At 41.3% G+C, this 20092-nt stretch overlaps 1 protein-coding gene across 1 annotated transcript in view; it reads right to left on the bottom strand.

Moving 5' to 3' along the window:
- LOC135111287 (uncharacterized) overlaps nucleotides 1-20092 on the bottom strand; it is a 262066-nt gene that overhangs the window by 194814 nt on the left and 47160 nt on the right. The window contains exon 6 of the mRNA XM_064024524.1: nucleotides 16302-16428. Coding sequence (XP_063880594.1) covers nucleotides 16302-16428 — 127 coding nt within the window. The remainder of the gene's footprint in view (nucleotides 1-16301; nucleotides 16429-20092) is intronic.

Below are 20092 nucleotides of genomic sequence, written 5' to 3'. Positions count from 1 at the left end.
CGAGGTTGGTACACAACAACACTTCTTCCCGCGACGCAAATTCAATGTTGATTTCCCGTGCTAGATCCCTCCGTGGGCGAGACAAAGCGAAGACATCCACTCGGCGCGTAATGAAGCAATACAGTGCACCTATTACCAGTTAATGAGGGAAGACTGTTGGCCTCCATAATGAGCTACTCCTCGCTATTCAATAAGTGACTGTTTGCTCTCGGCGCACAAAGGCCCTCATGGAATGGACTGGTTCAGGTCGTGTAGAAATTACTGAAGATAACAAATCAGGCCGTGTAGAAATTACTGAAGATAACAAAGTAGACGCTAGTAATCAGTAGAATATCATTAAATTTTCTCTGCGCTTTGAAATTTCTGAAAAACAAACAAAAAAAAAAAAGGCAATGAAATATGGAAACTGTCACCACTCAGAAGAGCTCATTCTCCGCTGTGACGTCACTAACCATACAGGCTGAAGCTCTTCCTGTCCACTCCACTTTGAAGGCTATATTTCTTTAATGAACAGCTGTTATTTTCAGTGCTACATGTGTGACTTTAAATATGCTAATTCTCTTAATGATGAAGTATGTTATGTCTCCGATATTGTTAAGATTCTCTCTCTCTCTCTCTCTCTCTCTCTCTCTCTCTCTCTCTCTCTCTCTCTCTCTCTCTCTCTCTCTCTCTCTCTCTCTCTCTCTCTCTCTCTCTCTCATTCAACTAATAGCAAGTTCACAACGAACACGAACAAAGAGGTGCGACACACAACACCTAATTTCACACCGACACAAAGGCCTTTCCTTCATCAACACCTATTGGGGCGTTCCCTCCTCACTCTTTTCTTTGCCAGCCAGCCTGCCTTCACTTCCTTCACGCTCTCCCTTCATCACGCTGGCAGACTAAGTTACTAATCCCTTCTCCCCTCTATTATCCTCCTCCGCTGTAGCCCCCTTCCAGTAGCGAGGTAGTTTGGAGCTCGTGGCCAAAAGTTATTATGAATGGCTGGTGGCAGGTGTTTTGGGAGGGGCGTGGAGTGACTAGCCGTGGGAGGTAGCGATCTTTCCTAAGATATTCGTATGTAGAAGTATTTGTTTAGCTGGGCCCTACCTCGGTCTCTTTAATACTCTTACATGCCTTTATCTGTGTGTCTAGAAGTATACTTGCGTAGCTTCCTCTCCTCCTGTCTCTCGAATTCCACTTATCAAAATTATCTCTCTGCCTCTAAAGGTACATCTGCGCAGCTGCTCCCTCCCTTGGTCACTCTAATACTCTTACATGCAATATTTAAGAATATAAAAACATAATCAAATGAGGAAGCTATAAAAGTTGAAATATGCAATAAATTTCTTGCTTAGAATACAGCATATAGATAAATAATCCAGTGAAATTTTATTATTTTTCTTTTTTCTACTATCGTATATGATGCATTGATTTTAAGAATGACTAAGCTAAATCAAACATTTACATTCTATTCAGATGTTGACCAAATATAAACCTGTAAACTAGTCATGTTCAAGAGGTACCGAATGGCTATACCCAGGTACAAATGGTGCTGAAATTAGACATGGATATGAAACGATGTACTGAAATATAACATACAACCTTGGTCTCCGTGCCTCACTATAGATATTCCAGTATGAGTGACCTAAATATAAACAGCAACAATGAAACTGTTCTCCCACAAGAAACACAATAAAGAAATTAAAACAACTCGACCTGTCCTCCCAGTAAAAGCACTGCAGATGTGAACTTATGAAATATTGCAAATGTGAGTGTCAAATATTCAGAATGTTTTCGTAAAGTTGGAAGCACTAAAATATTTGAAATATTGCACATAAATGTTGCGGAAGGTGTTTCAGAGATTCTTTGATAAATTCATAAACTATTAATGCAAAAAAACAAATAAATAATCAAGTAGCCATGAAGGACTCTGTGGCATTATTAATAAAGCAATATAATAACTAATAAATATATAGAAGTGAACCTCAACACTGCAGAACAAATAGGTATACTCACGAGAAGAATTTTAACAGGAAATTCACGCAACCATGCAGCATGTTAAATTGACGTGATTTATTAGTGTAATGGTGCATAAACATCTTGTTCTATTAAAAACTAAGAAACTTACAGAAAGACCCACGAAGACGGTGGCAGTATATTAAAATAAGGGACTGTGGAAAGAAAACTTCGGGCCAGAAAATCCAATGTCACATTCTAGAGAGATGACAGAGACTTAAGATGAAGTAACCACTAAGTCCCACCAAATCTTCGAGAACTTGACAAAAAACATTCCCCAACTTCACCTCCTCTTGAGACCTGACATCGAGCCATTATTAAAATCCTCGACAATTTTTCCCTCTTCATATTTCCTTTCTGTGTTTCATCCAGATATCTCACGGCTGCCTTTCGTTTAACTATACTGAATTATTCGTCCAGACTTCAGATGAAGGCACAATGGTTAGGTTAGATCACATTAGGTTAGGTTAGGTTAGCGATTATAACTCAATTTCTAAGCTCATCTCTTCCTCATCCCACACATTATGCTTCTAATTTATATTATTCCCAGTGAGTTTTACTTTGGGCTGTTTAGGGTCCTTATGAAGTCCGAGAGTTTTCAGAAGCAGACTTACAACGCAGGTTTTGGAGTTTTTGGAGTTTTTTTTTTGGAGGTTTTGATTACATTTATGTCGATTCCCTTGTCTTGCCACGGGATTAGTCTCGCCAGGTTTTTACATCACGTGAAATATACTTTGGTTCAAGTACTTCAGGATGACTTGAGAGGCGTCCAAAGTGTAAGTCAGTTGCTCAATGGCCGTGATCCCCTGTCAGTATATAGGCCAGTCTTCATCGCAGTGACAAGCTGAATTAGCAAAGTTATTAATCCCTTCCCCGTCCATTATCCTCCCCCTCTAGAGCTCCAGACAGCACCCGGAGAGTTCGGCGCGCGTAGCTAAAAGTTGTTATGAATGGGTGGTAGCAGGTGCGGCTGGCGGTGTGGGGCAAGGAGCGGTGTGGGCCAGGAAGCGATGGATGACTGACGGCCCTTCTCAAGTTCGCTACTCGTATTTGTAAGTACGCTTGTGACTACTTCCGCTCCTTCCCCGTGTCTCTATAAATATACCGTTGTTATATAGTTATCTCTGTCTCTCTAGATTCTAGACCTTGAAGGACAACATGAGCTGGGTTCTGTTCTGTAATAATACATTGAAGTAGTGTGTCAAATTATGTAAGAACGAAGGACACACACACACACACACACTAGGATAGCAATTATATTTTAACAAGCACAAAAAGAAAAAAAACAATTATAAATGTCAAGAAGTTAATGTCGTTTGGAAGAGAAACTGCAATGTTCTTCTGTTTTTATTTCTTTATTCGGTGAAATTTCCAGATGTTTATGAGAACGACAACTTACTTTAAGAGCCATGTAGTGAGCACTGGTCGAGCATTAAACGAGATTAGTATGAAGCGTTTCTCATCATTCCTGTCCAGCATTACGAGCTTCAAAATATACGACAATTTTTGTACGAAAGACGACCTGCCAGCTTATAAAATACTCAATGTATGGGCAGACAAATCAAATGAGCCTTATTTTAACATGACAAGCAGCAAGTAAGAGATAAAAGGAACTCAAACCTTCACGTATAGACAGGCTGACCTCAATATAGCTTTCCCTTGATCTCTCCCTCTCCCTCTCTCTCTCTCTAGCCTCTAAGTACCGTCCTCATCACAACAACCTCGGTGTGGTGAATGGATGAGAGGCCTTTCCACCTGACGATGTATTCTTGGGTGGCTCTAATCATTAAGTCAAGCAGCACATCTTCTTTCTACTGATAAATTGACTTGGTTGCTACTCCCTCAATGATACTCTGATGAACGTGATTGACATATGAAACGGTCAAGTGAGCAAATTCATTACAAGTGTCCGAGTGATTACTTAACTTGCATGTCTACGTTCAATTGCTTAAAGTGGTGAAGTTACAGCCTACTGAGTCTCACGTTTATAAAAAAAAAAAGAATAGGAATTAATATGTGAATTAATGAGCTGGTGGACGTTGATGGTTCCGAAAAGACAGACACGCTGGTGGAAGTGACAGCTAAATACTGTCAACACAAATTATAACTTGTTCATACATTACAGAAAGATTTAACGGAAAGATAGATGAGTAGATTGAAACTTATAGGGGAGAAAGACATATAACGATCTATATCTGCAGCGTAATTCATCAACCACCAACACAAACACAAACACCAAAGGCTGCAGATGAAAGAGAAAACATATCGAAGATAAAAAAAAAAACATGAAAGAAAAAAAGAGAAAAAACAACATGACGAAAACCGATACATCCCATTACAAAGCTCTGTGATATTAAAAGCAAAGTGAAAAAGGGAGACACCGCATTAAAAAGAAAACACCAAAACATATTAATAAATCGAGGAACACTGAAAATACAAAAACACAGCAGCGGGTGGGAAATAAAATGCATGAGAAGACAAGTTTATACAAGGCAATACAAGAGAGCACAGCTTTATTAAAAGGGAAAGTTTTGTCCTGGTAATGTCCGGGCACCACGCTGAGGAGTCTGATCGATATTGGTATGGACTGTTCGTTAATTAAATACATCAGTTACCGAAATGCAGTCTTCAAGGGCACTTCCTCGGTCAAATTCATTCATTCTCTCTCTCTCTCTCTCTCTCTCTCTCTCTGTGTGTGTGTGTGTGTGTGTGTGTATCTCAGCTTCGTGGCTGCTACCGCTATGATGCTCGTGGTCTTTCTCCTCTACCTTGTAATCTGCTATTGTTTCAATTTATTTCCATAACAATTCGGAGCCACTCCACCTTGGATGTTAACATTTGATAATCATTTCATTGCATTTCAAATCAATCCATTTTCTATATACGGTCTGAAGTGGTCCTTGTCCTATCTTATTCAATCTTCATGTACACAGTTTGCGGGAACTAACTTAAAGTAACAAAATCTGTTAAGAACAACATCAGGAGAAACTTCCAAATAATAGATCTCCTCCTTCAGGTACTCCTTGCCCTTTTGAGTTTGGCAGAGAAGCGAATCACTGTCTTCCCTACAGCTGACGGTAAAATCATCTTAATCCCTTCATCGTTAGAGGCAAGATTGGAGCTTTCATTAGTATCCCATGAACCACTAGATTAGTCACCCCTTTACTCCTTATCCTCAGCTTTCCCAAGGTATTCATGAAGTACTGTCTCCCACTCGTATTTTCTTAATATTATTCCGGCTTGCGTCTCAGATTTTGTATACGCCATCATTACAATGCGAGGTGAGATGCCTTCCCTTCACCACCTCCATAATACCTTCATTAAACCCGACCATGTTATTAAGTTTAACTCTCTGTGATGATGTGGGCTGCATTGCTGTTGTTGTTGTTGTTGTTATTATTCCCGCTGTTGTACTGTTCACAAATGTACAAAACTGTATCCAAAACGCCAAAGGCACCTCCGCTTTGGGGGATCCTGAGGAGGAACTAAAGCGATAGGACAAGATACAGATAGGTTACGATCAGGAGTACCCACGGGAAAGACAGAGTGACAACATAAGCTAAAGGATTTAGTGATTCGGAAAAGATCAATTAACATCTGTATCGTCATTGTTATTATTTTCATTATAATAAATCACTGTTACCATTGTCATTACCATAAGAATCAATCTATTCATATACTTTTTTTTGCTTCCATGGTGCTGATAACACTTGGTTCTCTCCACAGAAGTCCCTCATTGCAGCAACACACTGCGCGACGCCCGGCGAGTACCGAGGCAACAGGTGTCTTCTTATAACTTTTTCACGGCATTCCCAGCAAGAGGAGGGTCTCGTGTGCCTCGAATGCTGCAGCCGCCACGTGTTTACCGCATCAGGTCAATGAGGAATTACTAAAAATGTTTTAACGCTGAATGAGGCGATACATTGCATTCAGTTTTTACCGATTGAATAAATCCATTAATTCTAGTTGATTACACGGATTCCTGTGCACATGCAGGGTTCATTATGGCGGAACACAATATACCTGTCACGCATCACCTTTAATCCATTTTTTTTTTTTTTTTTCAATTTACTCGTATCTAAAAGGAAGTTTCAATTCGAGGCATGTCAGCCACAAACAACTACCCAAAGTAGAAAGGTAAGAATATAAAATTTCAGATTCGTCATGAAAATACTATATTAAGAGTCTTTAGCACACATTCTCATACGTTATTGGCTGCCAATATCACCACTTTCAAAGACCACGTTTTTAATTGGGTTCTCGAAGATATTATTTTTACCATGGACTTAAGAATCTTTGTTGAACTGTCACTGGAATCTTGAAAGTATGCATGAAAACCTCAACAAATCAATTAGGATCTGATGGTGGCTCACAGGGTAACAATTCCCAAATGCCACAACCAAGCCCTTAGTTAGTCACTGTTCTAGCCATAATAGCCTAGTAATTCTAGAAAAATAGTAGAAAAAAAAAAGTTGATAGGAGACGGAAATGTTTGAGAATACGCTCCTTTTTGACACTGTGCTTCCTCAACTTGTCCTGAACATGACAGTCATTGGGCGCTCCCCTTCCCATCGGCCACCAGAGAGCGAGTCGCCGCGGACTTGTTTCTCAACTTTACCGCCACACAGGAAATGAAGAGAGCCCACTGTGGCCAGGCAGCGTAACCTTACCTCCTATTTCCTTTCCCTTCCTCTCCCCTCATAAGGCCCACCATACGTAGAGGAAAGAGGAAAATTAACAAGACTACAACAACGTTACCAGGAGTGAAAAAAATGTGCTACTCTACAGTTTTTGCTTGATAAGGGAGAAATATAGGACACAAAGGAAGTTATTTACAGTTTCTGGAAATAAGAAAAGGAAAGAGAAGGAGTGAAGGAAAGAAAGACCAGGCATAAGGAGTATCATTACATGGCAGTGCTCACGACCATCACCTGAATGTAATCTTCCCTTTCCCTTACTGACGTCCTCCCTACAAGAATCTCCCTTTACTTTTTCCTCCTTTCCTCCCTCCTCCCTCCTGCCTTCTTGCCTTCCCTCCATACATGCACCTTCCCTTACTTTTACTTCTCTCTCCCTCTCTCCCTCCCTCCATCCATCCTTCCTGAGTGTCTCCAAGGTGCAGGTTTCTCTCCCTTATTGGAGAAGGTCTTTTTATGTCTTCTGGTGGTCTTGCCCATATCTTCGCCAGGTCTCCTCTCCTCCCCACACTTTCCTGATCTCTCTCTCTCTCCTCCACCAGCACTTTGCTCCCCGCATTTTCTATTTTCTCTTTCTCTTTTCAGCTCCTCTTTCTCTCCTCTCTTTATTGTTGTCCTTAATTTCCAACCTTTTGTGGTCTTCCTTTGTCTTTTCTCTTACTTTCTGTTTGCAGTAAGTTGGTAAGTTCTTGAGGTCTTTCAGTTCCTTTAAGCTGTTTCTCCTAAAGACTTCCATTGTTGTCTTCTCTAGCTTCGCGTTCTACTCACGGAGCTCTCTGTTTATCTTCCTGTGTGTTTGCGTGTATTTATCTATGTATCTGTCTATTCTTATGTTATCTATACTCATACTCATTCGTTTATTTTTGTATGCATGTATTATTTTCAGATTTTATGAGTTCGTGTATCTATTTACAAATCTATACATCCATCTCCATATTTAACGTCTCCTGTATCAAACTCTGCATGTCTGTGTTCTCTCCCTGCTTTCATAATGCCCTTTCTGTTCAGTATTCTAAACGAACTGAACTCCTATTTCGATATATATCTAATAAACTTTCTATTCATCCATCTCCAATCCACATACATCCATCCACATTCGTACCTATCTAACAATCTATCAACCTAACCTATCGATCGATGTACCCACGAGTATACTTCCTTTCGCCTTACCATTATTCCACACGAATAGTTAATCCTCAAGTTCCCCAAATCTATCAACCTACCTATCTATTTGTGTATCCACGAGTATCTATTTCCCTGTTCGTCTTCCCATTATTCCAAACCGCTCGGTAACCCTCGAGTTCCCCATCTCTCCAGCGTCCCTTGCCAGCCCTAAGACTGGCAAGGCGAGGCCGGGGGAACTTTGGGGTCATCGCTGTGACGTAAAAGAACACCCTGGAGTCATTCTTTAAGGGGAGTTTCGCGTGTGGCATCGTCGTCGCCAGCTCCCTCGAGGTAAATAAAACAAGACACGAGTTTCATTTAATGTTAGCCTAGATGGAGAGCAGCGCGGGGGTCCTAAATGCATACACGCTGGAGAAGGCCTGAACAAAGGACGCTAGGTTAAAACAATATGGTTAGGTTGGTAGTGTCCATGTTTTGGGATGATAGTTTATTTGTGTTTAGTGGTGATTCGCGTTGTGGTTGATGCATTGGTTGTTGTAGTTGCAGTTATAGTGGTGTAGTAATGGTATAGTAGTTGTAGTAAGTAGTAGTTGTTAGAAGTAGTAGTAGTATAAGTAGTAGTAGTAGTAGTAGTAGTAGTAGTAGTAGTAGTAGGAGCTTTGACAACTGACCCCTCTCTCTCTCTCTCTCTCTCTCTCTCTCTCTCTCTCTCTCTCTCTCTCTCTCTCTCTCTCTCTCTAATCCCCCTTTACCCTCCTCTCTCTCCTGCCATCCCCTCTCGCCTGCAGACCATCACCTTAATGACGTCCTCAGGAACCATACACTTGACCTTTCATCGCAACGCAGCCAGGCCGGCGAAAACATCGTGTGTGTGTGTGTGTGTGTGTGTGTGTGTGTGTGTGTGTGTGTGTGTGTGTGTGTGTGTGTGTGTGTGTGTGTGTAATAATGCTTTGTAAACCAGTGTATTTTTTTTTCAGTAAGTCATGGGTGAGTGAATATGTAGACGGATAGACGCAAAGAAAGAGGGGATGGACAAGGGCGGATGGCGGTTCGGAGAGGAGAGTAAAAGGAAGAAAGGAGAAAGAGAGAGAGGGGGGGAGTGAGGGAGGAAGAAACGACCGCATCTTCCTGACGGTGACAGACGACCCTCGCTATACGCAAACCAAAAAACAGACGTAAGCTTAAGAAGTTCAATTTATATAATTAATGTGAGGGTTGCGGAGCGTGAGGGGCAGACATTGAGATACTGCCTTTCTTCCTCCCGCCCTCCTCCACCCTCCTGCACGCCCACGGAAGGGAGGAGCGGAGGGGAGAACGAGAGAGGCAGAAAGAAGGTAAAGGAGGAGGGAGGGACAGGGACTTGTGGGGGTTTAGTTGGTGTTTACAAAGCTGTAGCGTGTCTCAGAGGCAGAGATGAATAACTCTGTCGTGGCTCATATTTTGCACCCAAGAGATGGGTAGCGGGGTGGGAAGACCTACGTAAAGCGAATACTTCCAGCCCTTCTTCCGCCGCTCCTTGTACTGTAACACGCCAATTTCACTCACTGATGTTAAACTCACACATGTCCATGAATAACAAAAAAAGAAAAAAAAATATCGGATGGAAGTTTCTTTTGTCTTACTCTTACTTTTTTTTTTTTTTCGTGATTACCGGCAAAAAGCTTTCTACTGCATCTTTGACTAGAGAAACGTTCCTGCCATGACATTCACAAAGGGTCGATACCACACAGCCGGCAAACTCTATCTAGAGGCATAATGTGTTCTACTGACGCACGATGCAATGTTAAAACCTTAAACGCGATGCTTCCTCCCCACGCGCCGTCTGAAGTGAAAAATTCTAAACACAAATTCGACCACAGGCTCGAAATCAGACAAACCTGTTATTTTAGTGAAGGTGCGGTGGGATTCTAGCGATGGTAAATGAATGACTGAGTAGCGGTACGTGTGGCTTGGTGCAGGGCGAGTTGTGAGATGCAAGGAATTGCAAGCTGAATGGACGCACAGGATGAAATGGAATGAAATTACATAGAAGCAGTGGGATAGGACAGAATATAATGGAATGGGATATGATTTGTGTTGAAAAGCGGTAGGTTGGAATGGAAAGGAAGAAATGGAATCAGAATAGAAATATACAGTTGGATAGGAAGGAACAGAGTGAATATAGAATAATTTAAATTACCAGATAGTGTGATGGGGATGGAATAGGATGAAATAGAACGGGCAAGTAATTAAAAAAAACAACAACAGGATGAGATGGGATAAGGTGACATGGGATGGATATGGAATCAAAAACCAGTAGGATAGGATGATATAAAAAGAAAATGTAATAGGAACGGGACTAGAGAGAATGTAAGAGGATGGGAATGGGATGACAAGAAGTGGCATAGTGGAATGGAATGCGATGGAGAAACACTTGAGTGGCTCCCTTGAATGAGATGAGAAGAGTTGTTAACGAGGTGGAGTCACTCAAACTTGTATTCTGAAGCGGTTTGCTCTCTCACCACGACCATTTTTGAAGGCCACGCAGATGATTACCCGGGTTCTCAAGAGTGTTTCTTCTGTTAGTAATGTAGAAATCTTGTTAATTATTCCCTAGAACGGTAGGAACATCTTTAAAAATCAGACTCATCTCAACTAGAACCCTTTCAAAGTTGTCGGGGTGCAGCGCAGAAGCATTTCATTCCATTTCCATTCCACGGTACGAAGTGAGGATGCAATGGACGTGAAGTGCAGCCTGGAGGACATGGGGAGCTTTACGTAGAAATCCTTACAGCTCCTTCTTTTAAAACCGTCCATTTACTCTTTTTAACAGTTTCTCTCTCTCTCTCTCTCTCTCTCTCTCTCTCTCTCTCTCTCTCTCTCTCTCTCTCTCTCTCTCTCTCTCTCTCTCTCTCTCTCTCTCTCTCTCTCTCTCTCTCCTCTTTTCTTCACGTTTCCGAAGTTTATGCACTGATGTTTTTGAAGTAGTATGGTGAAGAACCAACGACCCGAATGCAGTACGAATAGGTATCAGATCTTAACGTCTTCAATAATGGGTCTTCTCGATACATGCTGCCCACGCATACGTTTGGGAATCTCCTTTACCGACAGCCACTCAATTTCAATGGCCTCTTAAAAGTTGGCAAGATCAAATGAAAGCTCTGGGTGAATCTAAAAGCAACGTCAAAACCAATTACTTCCCAAGTCTATCTTTTTTTTTTTTTAAGACATAAGGTTTTGACGCATCACAACAAACGGAAAACCTTATTATAATCAGATGTTTGTTACCTAGAGCCAATTGATATCAAATATCTCCACCTTTTTATACTCCAACTCCTCCTCTGCCTTCTTTTATATTACTTCGCATCTTCATCTTTCATCCTTCTCAACCTCCCCTTCCTCTCTCCTCCCCTGCTGCATCCACGTATTCTATATCCCATCTCATCTGCTCTTACATCTTCCCTTCCCTCTTCTTTCCTCCTCCTCCCAGCCTTCCTACCCTCCCTTCTGCCCCTCTTTCTCCTTTCATCAAGGTTATTGACATGTGGCGTGGTTCAGTTTACAAGTCCAGGGGTCGCCGCGGCCAGGAAACCATCTGGTCGCTGCAAGTAATCTAGACGACACTAAAATCGTAAGGTTCGTCTGATGGCGCGATTCAGGAACGGCTTCAGACGCCAAGATGTGGAGGCTGAAGATGGACTTGGCACTTCTGTGGAGGAAGTTACGCCCATTAGTGGGTGGCTGCGTCCTGCGGGAGGTGGAGTACGAGGGGGGGCAGGAAGGTTGGCGTCCCCCGCGACCTGGAGGCTGCGGCAAGATCCACGACTCCGATAAATCGTCGAGTGTCCTCCGGTGAGAGTTACGGGGCTCGTGCTTCACCCCGGCGTCATAATTTCCAACTTCATCGTGACGGTTATAAGCGTTATCTCTATGGGGTTTTTGTCCGTTGAACGAATGTCCTGCCCTCTACTCCTCAACAGAATTTAGTAAAAAGTGATAAAAAGTGACTATCATTAATTTATTTGAAAATTTAACGCCGATATTATCATTACGTGCTTCTTGTCTTTTAACTTTGTAATATCGAAAGAATTTTTTACTCTTAATTTTTTTGGTCTTTTTTTTTTTTTTTTTTTTTAATCGAGACCTTGAAAAATGGAAAAATAAAATTTCAATCTCAAAAGATATTTCTGATGATACAAAAAATGTTTCTTAGTTAAAACAGAGAAGATATACGCAAGTCAAAGTCCCTCATGACTGAACAGGGTGAGTGCACAGATGAATAAATCCATTTTAAATAAAACATGAGTCAAAAGCGTTTATTGATTCACATGGACTTTTACATCCATATTATTTTTATATTCTTCATTTTCTCTACTTTTATACTACTCGTGTACGTCTTTTCTTTTTTTAACCTTAATGTAGATTTTTTTCAGACCCAGGATTTAAAAATTGACGGCGGAGATACATAAACTGATGTTTAAACGAGCAGATATGACTGAATGTGAGCACGCACCGAGTGTTCTCAAGACCTTCCCTGATGAGCGAGCAATTAGTGTCCTCCTTGATCAAGAGGACGGGAGCACGGAGAGTGAAGCGCCTCAGCCATACATCGGAATACGAGTGCTCAGGTCAATGACACGCTCACTTATAGCCATGAACGGATCCATCTCACCGCGACACACTGTTTGCTGTGCGAGGAGAGAAAATAAGAGCCCAGACGGCGGCCGTAAAGGACCAATTACACACGAATGCTTCTTCCAAAGGACGTTCCACTGTGGTACATTTGGAGGGACTTTGGGTTGTTGGTTGGTTAGTTTAATATAGCATTATATATTTATACAGAAAATCTAAGTGTCACTATTCACCATTCAAGGTTCATCATAAATTACAGAACGTCACATTGAACTAACACGACGCTCTGCACGAGTTCACGGAAATAAAGTTCATTGCAATACAAGCTGAAGGTCTGTGGCACGCGCTGCGCTTGTCCTAAATTTGTAGCTATATGAGTGAGGAATTAAAGCTTATCAGATAATTTAATCGGAGATATTTAAATTGGTCAGTTAAATTTCGTTCTCTGTATGTGGCCTTTCTGTCAGTATAACAGCAGAATGAATAATAAAATCTTTGGTTACTAGTGTAAGAGTTTACAGTTCCGGCCGCGTTGACATGATAGAAAGATCTAGTTCATGACGCCTGTGTCCATGGACGCGTTGCCACGCTGGCAAAATACTCTGGTACCAATATGTACACACGGGGATGAGGGAGTGATCGCAGCTTACCAGTGAAATATTTATCGTTAATCCTCTAAGTGTACTCTCTGACTGATACTGTTCATTTCTAATTCACAGAGGTATGATCCTTCAATTCACACGTTCCTACATATGCAACTATACCCACTAGATTTTAAACCTTTTCATAAATACACGAATATAGGTCCCGACTTGCTACCTGTCCAATCTTTTACTACATTTCATACTTCCAGCTCTTCTTCCTCTAATTACCTTAATTTCCCTAGCGATTTTCAGTTCCATTAAGTGTCCATCCATTCATCCATAAATCAGACACCCCGCAATCTGATAACTTTTCCAACTTTAATATATTCAGTATTTGCTAGCACAAGTATGTTCTATTCGTGGAGCGACATTTCTCCTTTCTTAACCCCACAGGCATTCATATCAATCTTTACTCTCCTCCCTCCTTGTTTTATACACGCAGTCGTTCGAAAGCTGGCATCAAAATGCATACTGACAACGGTATTGCCTGTTCTTACTGGGAAATTATGAATGCAAATTTTCCACTACTTGGATGACATATGACCACTCAGGAAATGTTATAAAGACGAAAAGCAACACTCAGTGCACTCGTCGCCTCGGGAGGCACCCACATCTCGAAAGAAACACACATGTCAGGAAATCAAAGAAATAAACGCAAAGGAGGCAGTCAATATGAACAAATAAGTTTTGTTTATCATGTTATTATTTTGTTTGATTTCGAAAGAATAAGAATGTATAATAAATGAAACAAATATTGGACATTTACTACCTTGAAAGTACATCGACAAAATTATTGCTTATCTCTTAGACACTTCGCTTCCCTTTGGTTTCTCTCTGATGAATATGTCTTCAAGTGGCGGCATCGAGACTCTTCGTAAGTAAATTGCTGAAAATTTTTACACTAATCTATTATTTCACCACAAAGACGCTCCGTTTATCAAAATTGTTTTCTAGATAATCATGATACAATAGTTACGGATCATATATAGTTCAGTCATATTTTGTTATGGAAGACAAGCTTATATGATGTTAGCACATTTTCTGGAGAAGAGCCAGCGACGAATATGTGAACAATTACCCTCCATACATTCATACATTCTCTCTCTCTCTCTCTCTCTCTCTCTCTCTCTCTCTCTCTCTCTCTCTCTCTCTCTCTCTCTCTCTCTCTCTCTCTCTCTCTCTCTCTCTCTCTTTCGCCTCAAGAAACACTGCCCCTCTGCCGGCACTTTCATTACGTCTGAGCTTACTTCTGAGAAAAAAAAAAAAAAGAATAATAAAAAATCTTGCCAGCATACTTTGTGAAGAACTCAAGGCCTTCATCACATGAAAAATGAGGCGCAGATTCAGGGAAGGAGTCGTGGACTGTGCCACACGAGCTGTCAGCCCAGAGAAGTGATTGAAGACAACCGTTAGCACATGGAATGGTGATGAAGAAGATGCGACACGAGAACTACTGCATATCTTAGGTTTGAGTTACGATGGCAGACGGTAAATGGTATTGCACACCGCGCCCTTGTTCATTGATCATTTCATGGTGGACAGAGACCCTTTCACTAATGACAGGAGCCTGGCTATCTGTGACATCTTTCTTGCCTCCAGGTTACCTTCCACAGATTTCCTTAATACATCCAGCTATTGATCAGATAACACTCAAAAGAGGACAAGCATTTGAGTGTGTTGTGTGGCCTCGTTCAGAAACATTACAGATGCCTCAAACCGAGGCTCACACTTGTGTACCGCAGAGCGGTGGTCTCTGTGCCAAGGATGCGATAAAAGAAGACTACGGCAATCGGATTCAAAACTCTTGCAAACAGGATTAAAAAAAAAAAAAAAAACATGCTGATGCTGCGTTACTCGCGTATTAGAAAAACGGTGAGAGTCCGGAAGTGTAGTCGTGGAACTTTCAATTTGTTACAAAATTACCGAGACTTCATAGTGAGTGGCCCATACAGGAAATGTATTTACGGTCACGAGTATCCCATTGATTTACATTCTTAATCTTACTGCGAGGTCAGAAGACAACTGAGCGTGTAGGCCTGACATACACTACCACGCCGACCACGCTCCATCCCTCCTAACGAGGCCGGTGCAGCGGCGGGCCGAGCTCCTCGTTAGTTATGAGGTCTAAGCAAGGGGCGGGAGCAGCTTATTGCGTACTGATCTGGCTAGACCTAAAACCATAAATGTACACTACCTTGCCAAGGAAAGCCTTATGGCTAGCTTAGAGACCACTACGGCCCTGGAATCTGTATCCGGCAGCAGTTAAGAGCATTAGGTGAGCATTAACTCAGAAGGAACAAATCGTTTGGCTCAGATGCGTTCTGGGGGCAGCGGCGCACCTGTCCTGCCATGAGGCCCACCCGTGTGTGCCTGCCCAGTCTTGAGCGTCATCCCATGATAACAAAAGCTCACTCATCGCTCCTTCCTGGATACCAACACTCCCTGCTGCCACGGCCGCCCATGAAGTGTTATCAAGTGGCAGGGTTCATCATCCAATTACGAGGAAAAACAATCCTAAATCCTGTTCTACTTATTATTCCTCAAACAAGCAGGATTCATATATATATATATATATATATATATATATATATATATATATATATATATATATATATATATATATATATATATATATATATATATATATATATATATATCGTAAATTATTTCCAATTTTCAGAACCTGGAAAAATACTCTGGCCCTTTCACAGTAATGCAAAAATTTAAGTCAAAAAAATATGACCAGGCTAAATTGAAGACTCGCGGCTCGGAGATTTTCCCTTTAAAGAGGAAGCAGTGAAATATGTGCTGGCCTCAGTGCCCCGCCGACCCACTGATGATGTCACGCAGGCACGCATACACATACGCAGCCACGCACGCACGCACGCACGCACGCACGCACGCTCTCTCTCTCTCTCTCTCTCTCTCAACGGCCTCAATTTAAAACGACCCTCACCCAAACTGCCCAGTCTGTTAAGAAAACGGTCACACCCTATCACCCGATTTTTTTTTTTTTTTGTTTCAAATTCAAATTCAATCTTACTTAATAAGAAAACAGCAGTACCGTATATAAAAGCTATCCTGCTTTACTAGTTGTTACCATGTTTATTGCTGTAACTATTGTAGTAGAAGCATTAACATCAACAACATCAATATACAGACTACAACTCCACTTCCCTGATCTATCCATCAAACACGTTCAAGTACAATATTCAACACTCACCAATTATTTCTGGCGCTCTAAGGTGTAGAGGCGAAGAGGGAAGGCGTTCACAGGTGTAACACAAAGCGCAAGTGTGCGGACAGTGGCGGTTCCTCACTCCCGTCTGAGCTATCTCTACTGTTCGCCGCTAGAGTGCAGCACGCACGAGTATCTAAACAAGCTAGTTACCAGCCCCTTTTCACACTAAAGCATAATTATATTAAACTTATTACAATACTAATAATACAATAATAAAAATACAGTATAAAAAGTAGTAAAACAGTACTACGTTAAACACCCGGCTATTTCAGATTCACTATATGTCAAAACGGCCAAACAGAAATAATAACACAGTATAAGGAGCGCGTTAACTTAAACAGTCAAAGAACTAGCTGTTACAGACACCAGAATTATTGCTATTATCTTCAAAGAAACGAAATATTCATAGTAATAAGTATGATTTTGTTCTGAGAAGGGCCGTTTTGATCATAGGGAGGGAGATCCGTTTTCATGCAGGCTCGTTTTCTCAGCTACCTTATTTTATACCTTGAATAAACATTTATCGATTAGCGACAGGAATATAAAGAATATGCCAGAATTAGAATGGTCAAGTATTCATCTTCCTTTTCAATTTGTTCTCTGAATGGACGCCACGTGTTTGAATGACGCACTGCTTGAATACCCATCACAGGAATAAATTCCCACCAGCAGACCACAAGCAGGCGCCTCGGGGCTGCTCCACGACCCTCACCACCACGCCCCTGCGAGGCAAAGGCTGCTCCGTGTGCCTTGAGAATAAATATTTTAAAAGAAAAGTTTGCTCTGTCATTATGGTTTTAGTAACTTGCGAAAAAGTAAGTTAAGGCGCAGATGATAATGTACGCGCTTTTAAAGCAAGTTCACCTTAGCATCAGTGCAAGCTTGCTTACGTGGAAGAAAGTACATCCTGATGGGTATAAGTTTGAAGAGAAAGTTGATATAACTGCATATTCAGTTATATAATTTAGTCAATTATCCCGATAAGCCAAATGGCTTTTATATTACCTTTTAACGTTCTTTTTTTAGAGTCAACAGATGCACACAGAATATCGTTCATAATATCAATTATTTTGTATATTGCTGCTTTATCATTAATTAAGTCCTATTCTCGTGACGCCAACACGGATCCTTAAAGCTTCAATTTTCAGGGAGATTTGATGAACATTTGTTCGTTTTCGGGGCTCACTGTTTATTGCAGGCATGACAACAGGGACACCACGCCTGATGGCCGCTGTGGCCGCGCCGCTGTTATTTATGAACGCTGACACATTTTATTTATGAAAAATCTAAATGAGAAACCTCAAACACCAAAATTACATTTTCCCTACACACACACACACACACACACACACACACACACACACACACACACACACACACACACACACACATCCCATTAACATCACTCATTGATCAGGTTTCTGATCAATGAGCTTCGCCCGTAACATTTTGCATTATTCTTTTTTTTTTAGATCATTCAGAGTAAAGAAATTACGCTACCGTGATAACACCATCAATGGAGAATCTATCACAAACTAATCAGGCATTCGGGAAACCAACTGCCACTAACATTGGAATGCTGAAGGAACGTTATACTGGCTATGGAGGACGTAAAGGCAGAGGTGTAAGCTGCACTGTGCACTGCTTTATGCTTCACTCCAGTAACCTTACTACAGTGATATACTCGTCGTTGTCACGGTCGAGATTGCGTTACATTTCTATAATTATTTCTTTTATTTTTTTTTTTTAGACGAGGACTTTCACGTGTACGACTCCATGATTTCACTATCTCAAGACTAAAGATAAATCAGTACATATTTCTGCTGCCCGTATTTATTCTTAGAAAGAGAGAGAGAGAGAGAGAGAGAGAGAGAGAGAGAGAGAGAGAGAGAGAGAGAGAGAGAGAGAGAGAGAGAGAGAGAGAGTGTTTTGTCTTCAGTAAGTGTTCTTTTAATAGTCTTTAAAATGGTATAATTCACCATTGCATTCCGTCTGCGGCTCTTTCCGTTTTCTACATTCCATCCCGGTGTCAGTCTTAAAGAAGGTCAGTAGTTAAGAAGCATCATTAGATTCTTGTTGAAAATCTAAATTCTTAAAAGATTTAGTTACAGAGGATGGGATGCGTGATGCGAGAGAACAAAGCGTTACCCATACATCGAACTATATAAGCTTAAAGTTCTCTATGTGGGGTAATACTGGCCATCATCAGTCCAGTGCGTGATCTTCAAGACGCGACGCCCGTCCAAGGAAGCATAATTCAATGAAGGTTTCTAATCAAGTTTTCGGTGAATTCCTCCACGTCCTGTCATTCCCCTGACTCACCACTCCGGCCAGGCACCAGCCACCTCAACACACCAGTAAATCACCACCATTTCCTCCCGTGACTGGCCTCTTTGCATCCCTAACTGGCCTCCCACACACACGCACTCCCCTCACCACCACCACCACACACCTGCGAATCCCTAACAACACACCTGCCACCCTCACAGCACACACACACCAATCTTAGGCAACATTAACGCTCGCTCGTTCATCACCTCACTTATCTCCTCCCCTCACTCCCTCAGCGGCCTGCACGAAACATTTTCTCCCCTTGACACTCCCACACAAATAGCAGTCAGTCAATGAAGACGGTGCGGTCACTGCTAAAATCTGACCAATGCGTGACTGGCGGAATAGGGAAGCAGCTAAACCTCAAAGTAAGGCCTAACACTCCGTAAGGGAAGGGCGAGGCACGTAAGTCTTTCCCCACCTTTGTAATCAAGGGTAGGGAGTCGGGGAGGGATGGAGGCAGAGAGGCAGAGAGGGAGGAAGGGAAGGTGAGGCAGTCATCAGGGTGCTTCAATCTCTCCCTCTGATCATACGCCTCAGGAAAGCTCCTTTTTCTTTTTTTTTTCTTTTTTTTTCTTTTTATATACATATAACTTTCTTTCTTTGTTTTCTTGGTATGTTTTTTTTTCTCTCTCTCTCTCTCCGTGAATCTTTGTGTGTGTGTGTGTGTGTGTGTGTGTGTGTGTGTGTGTGTGTGTGTGTGTGTGTGTGTGCGCGCGCGTGTGTGTGTGTGTGAATGTTTCCTGAGATTTCTACTAATTGGAAAATACAAAAAAAGAGAATAGAAAATTAATTCAGAGAAAAGAAAAGAAGATAGATAAATAGTTGGATAAACAGACAGACAGATAAATAGGTAGATAGATAGACAGATAGACAGAGAAAGAGAGAGATGGATAGATATATAGAAAGATGGGTAAATAGGTAGACATAAATGGACAGGCAGACATATAGACAGATAGACAGATAGATGTATAAAGAGGCATACAGCGAGCACAATAAGTAGATAGATAAATATAGATAAACAGATAATGGATAAACAGACAGACAGATAAATAGGTAGATAGATAGACAGATAGACAGAGAAAGAGAGAGATGGATAGATATATAGAAAGATGGGTAAATAGGTAGACATACTCGTAAATGGACAGGCAGACATATAGACAGATAGACAGATAGATGTATAAAGAGGCATACAGCGAGCACAATAAGTAGATAGATAAATATAGATAAACAGATAACTGTGTTTGCAATATTAAAAGTATAACATAGAGAGTTAAATATGAATGTATGTATGTATGCATGTATGTATGTATGTATGTATATATGTATGTATGTATAAGTTTACAGGATCCCCCAAAATTCTGATCTTCATCTTTACTTCAGGGAAAGTAACATGAGTGCATCCAATATTTTATGGGCAAGACCCACGGTCCCGACAGTGG

The sequence above is a fragment of the Scylla paramamosain genome, chromosome 21 (genome assembly GCF_035594125.1).
Source record: "Scylla paramamosain isolate STU-SP2022 chromosome 21, ASM3559412v1, whole genome shotgun sequence".
In the NCBI taxonomy this organism is placed as follows: Eukaryota; Metazoa; Arthropoda; class Malacostraca; order Decapoda; family Portunidae; genus Scylla; species Scylla paramamosain.
Note: the sequence above shows the minus strand (reverse complement) of the source record. Positions and strands in the feature narration are given on the sequence as shown.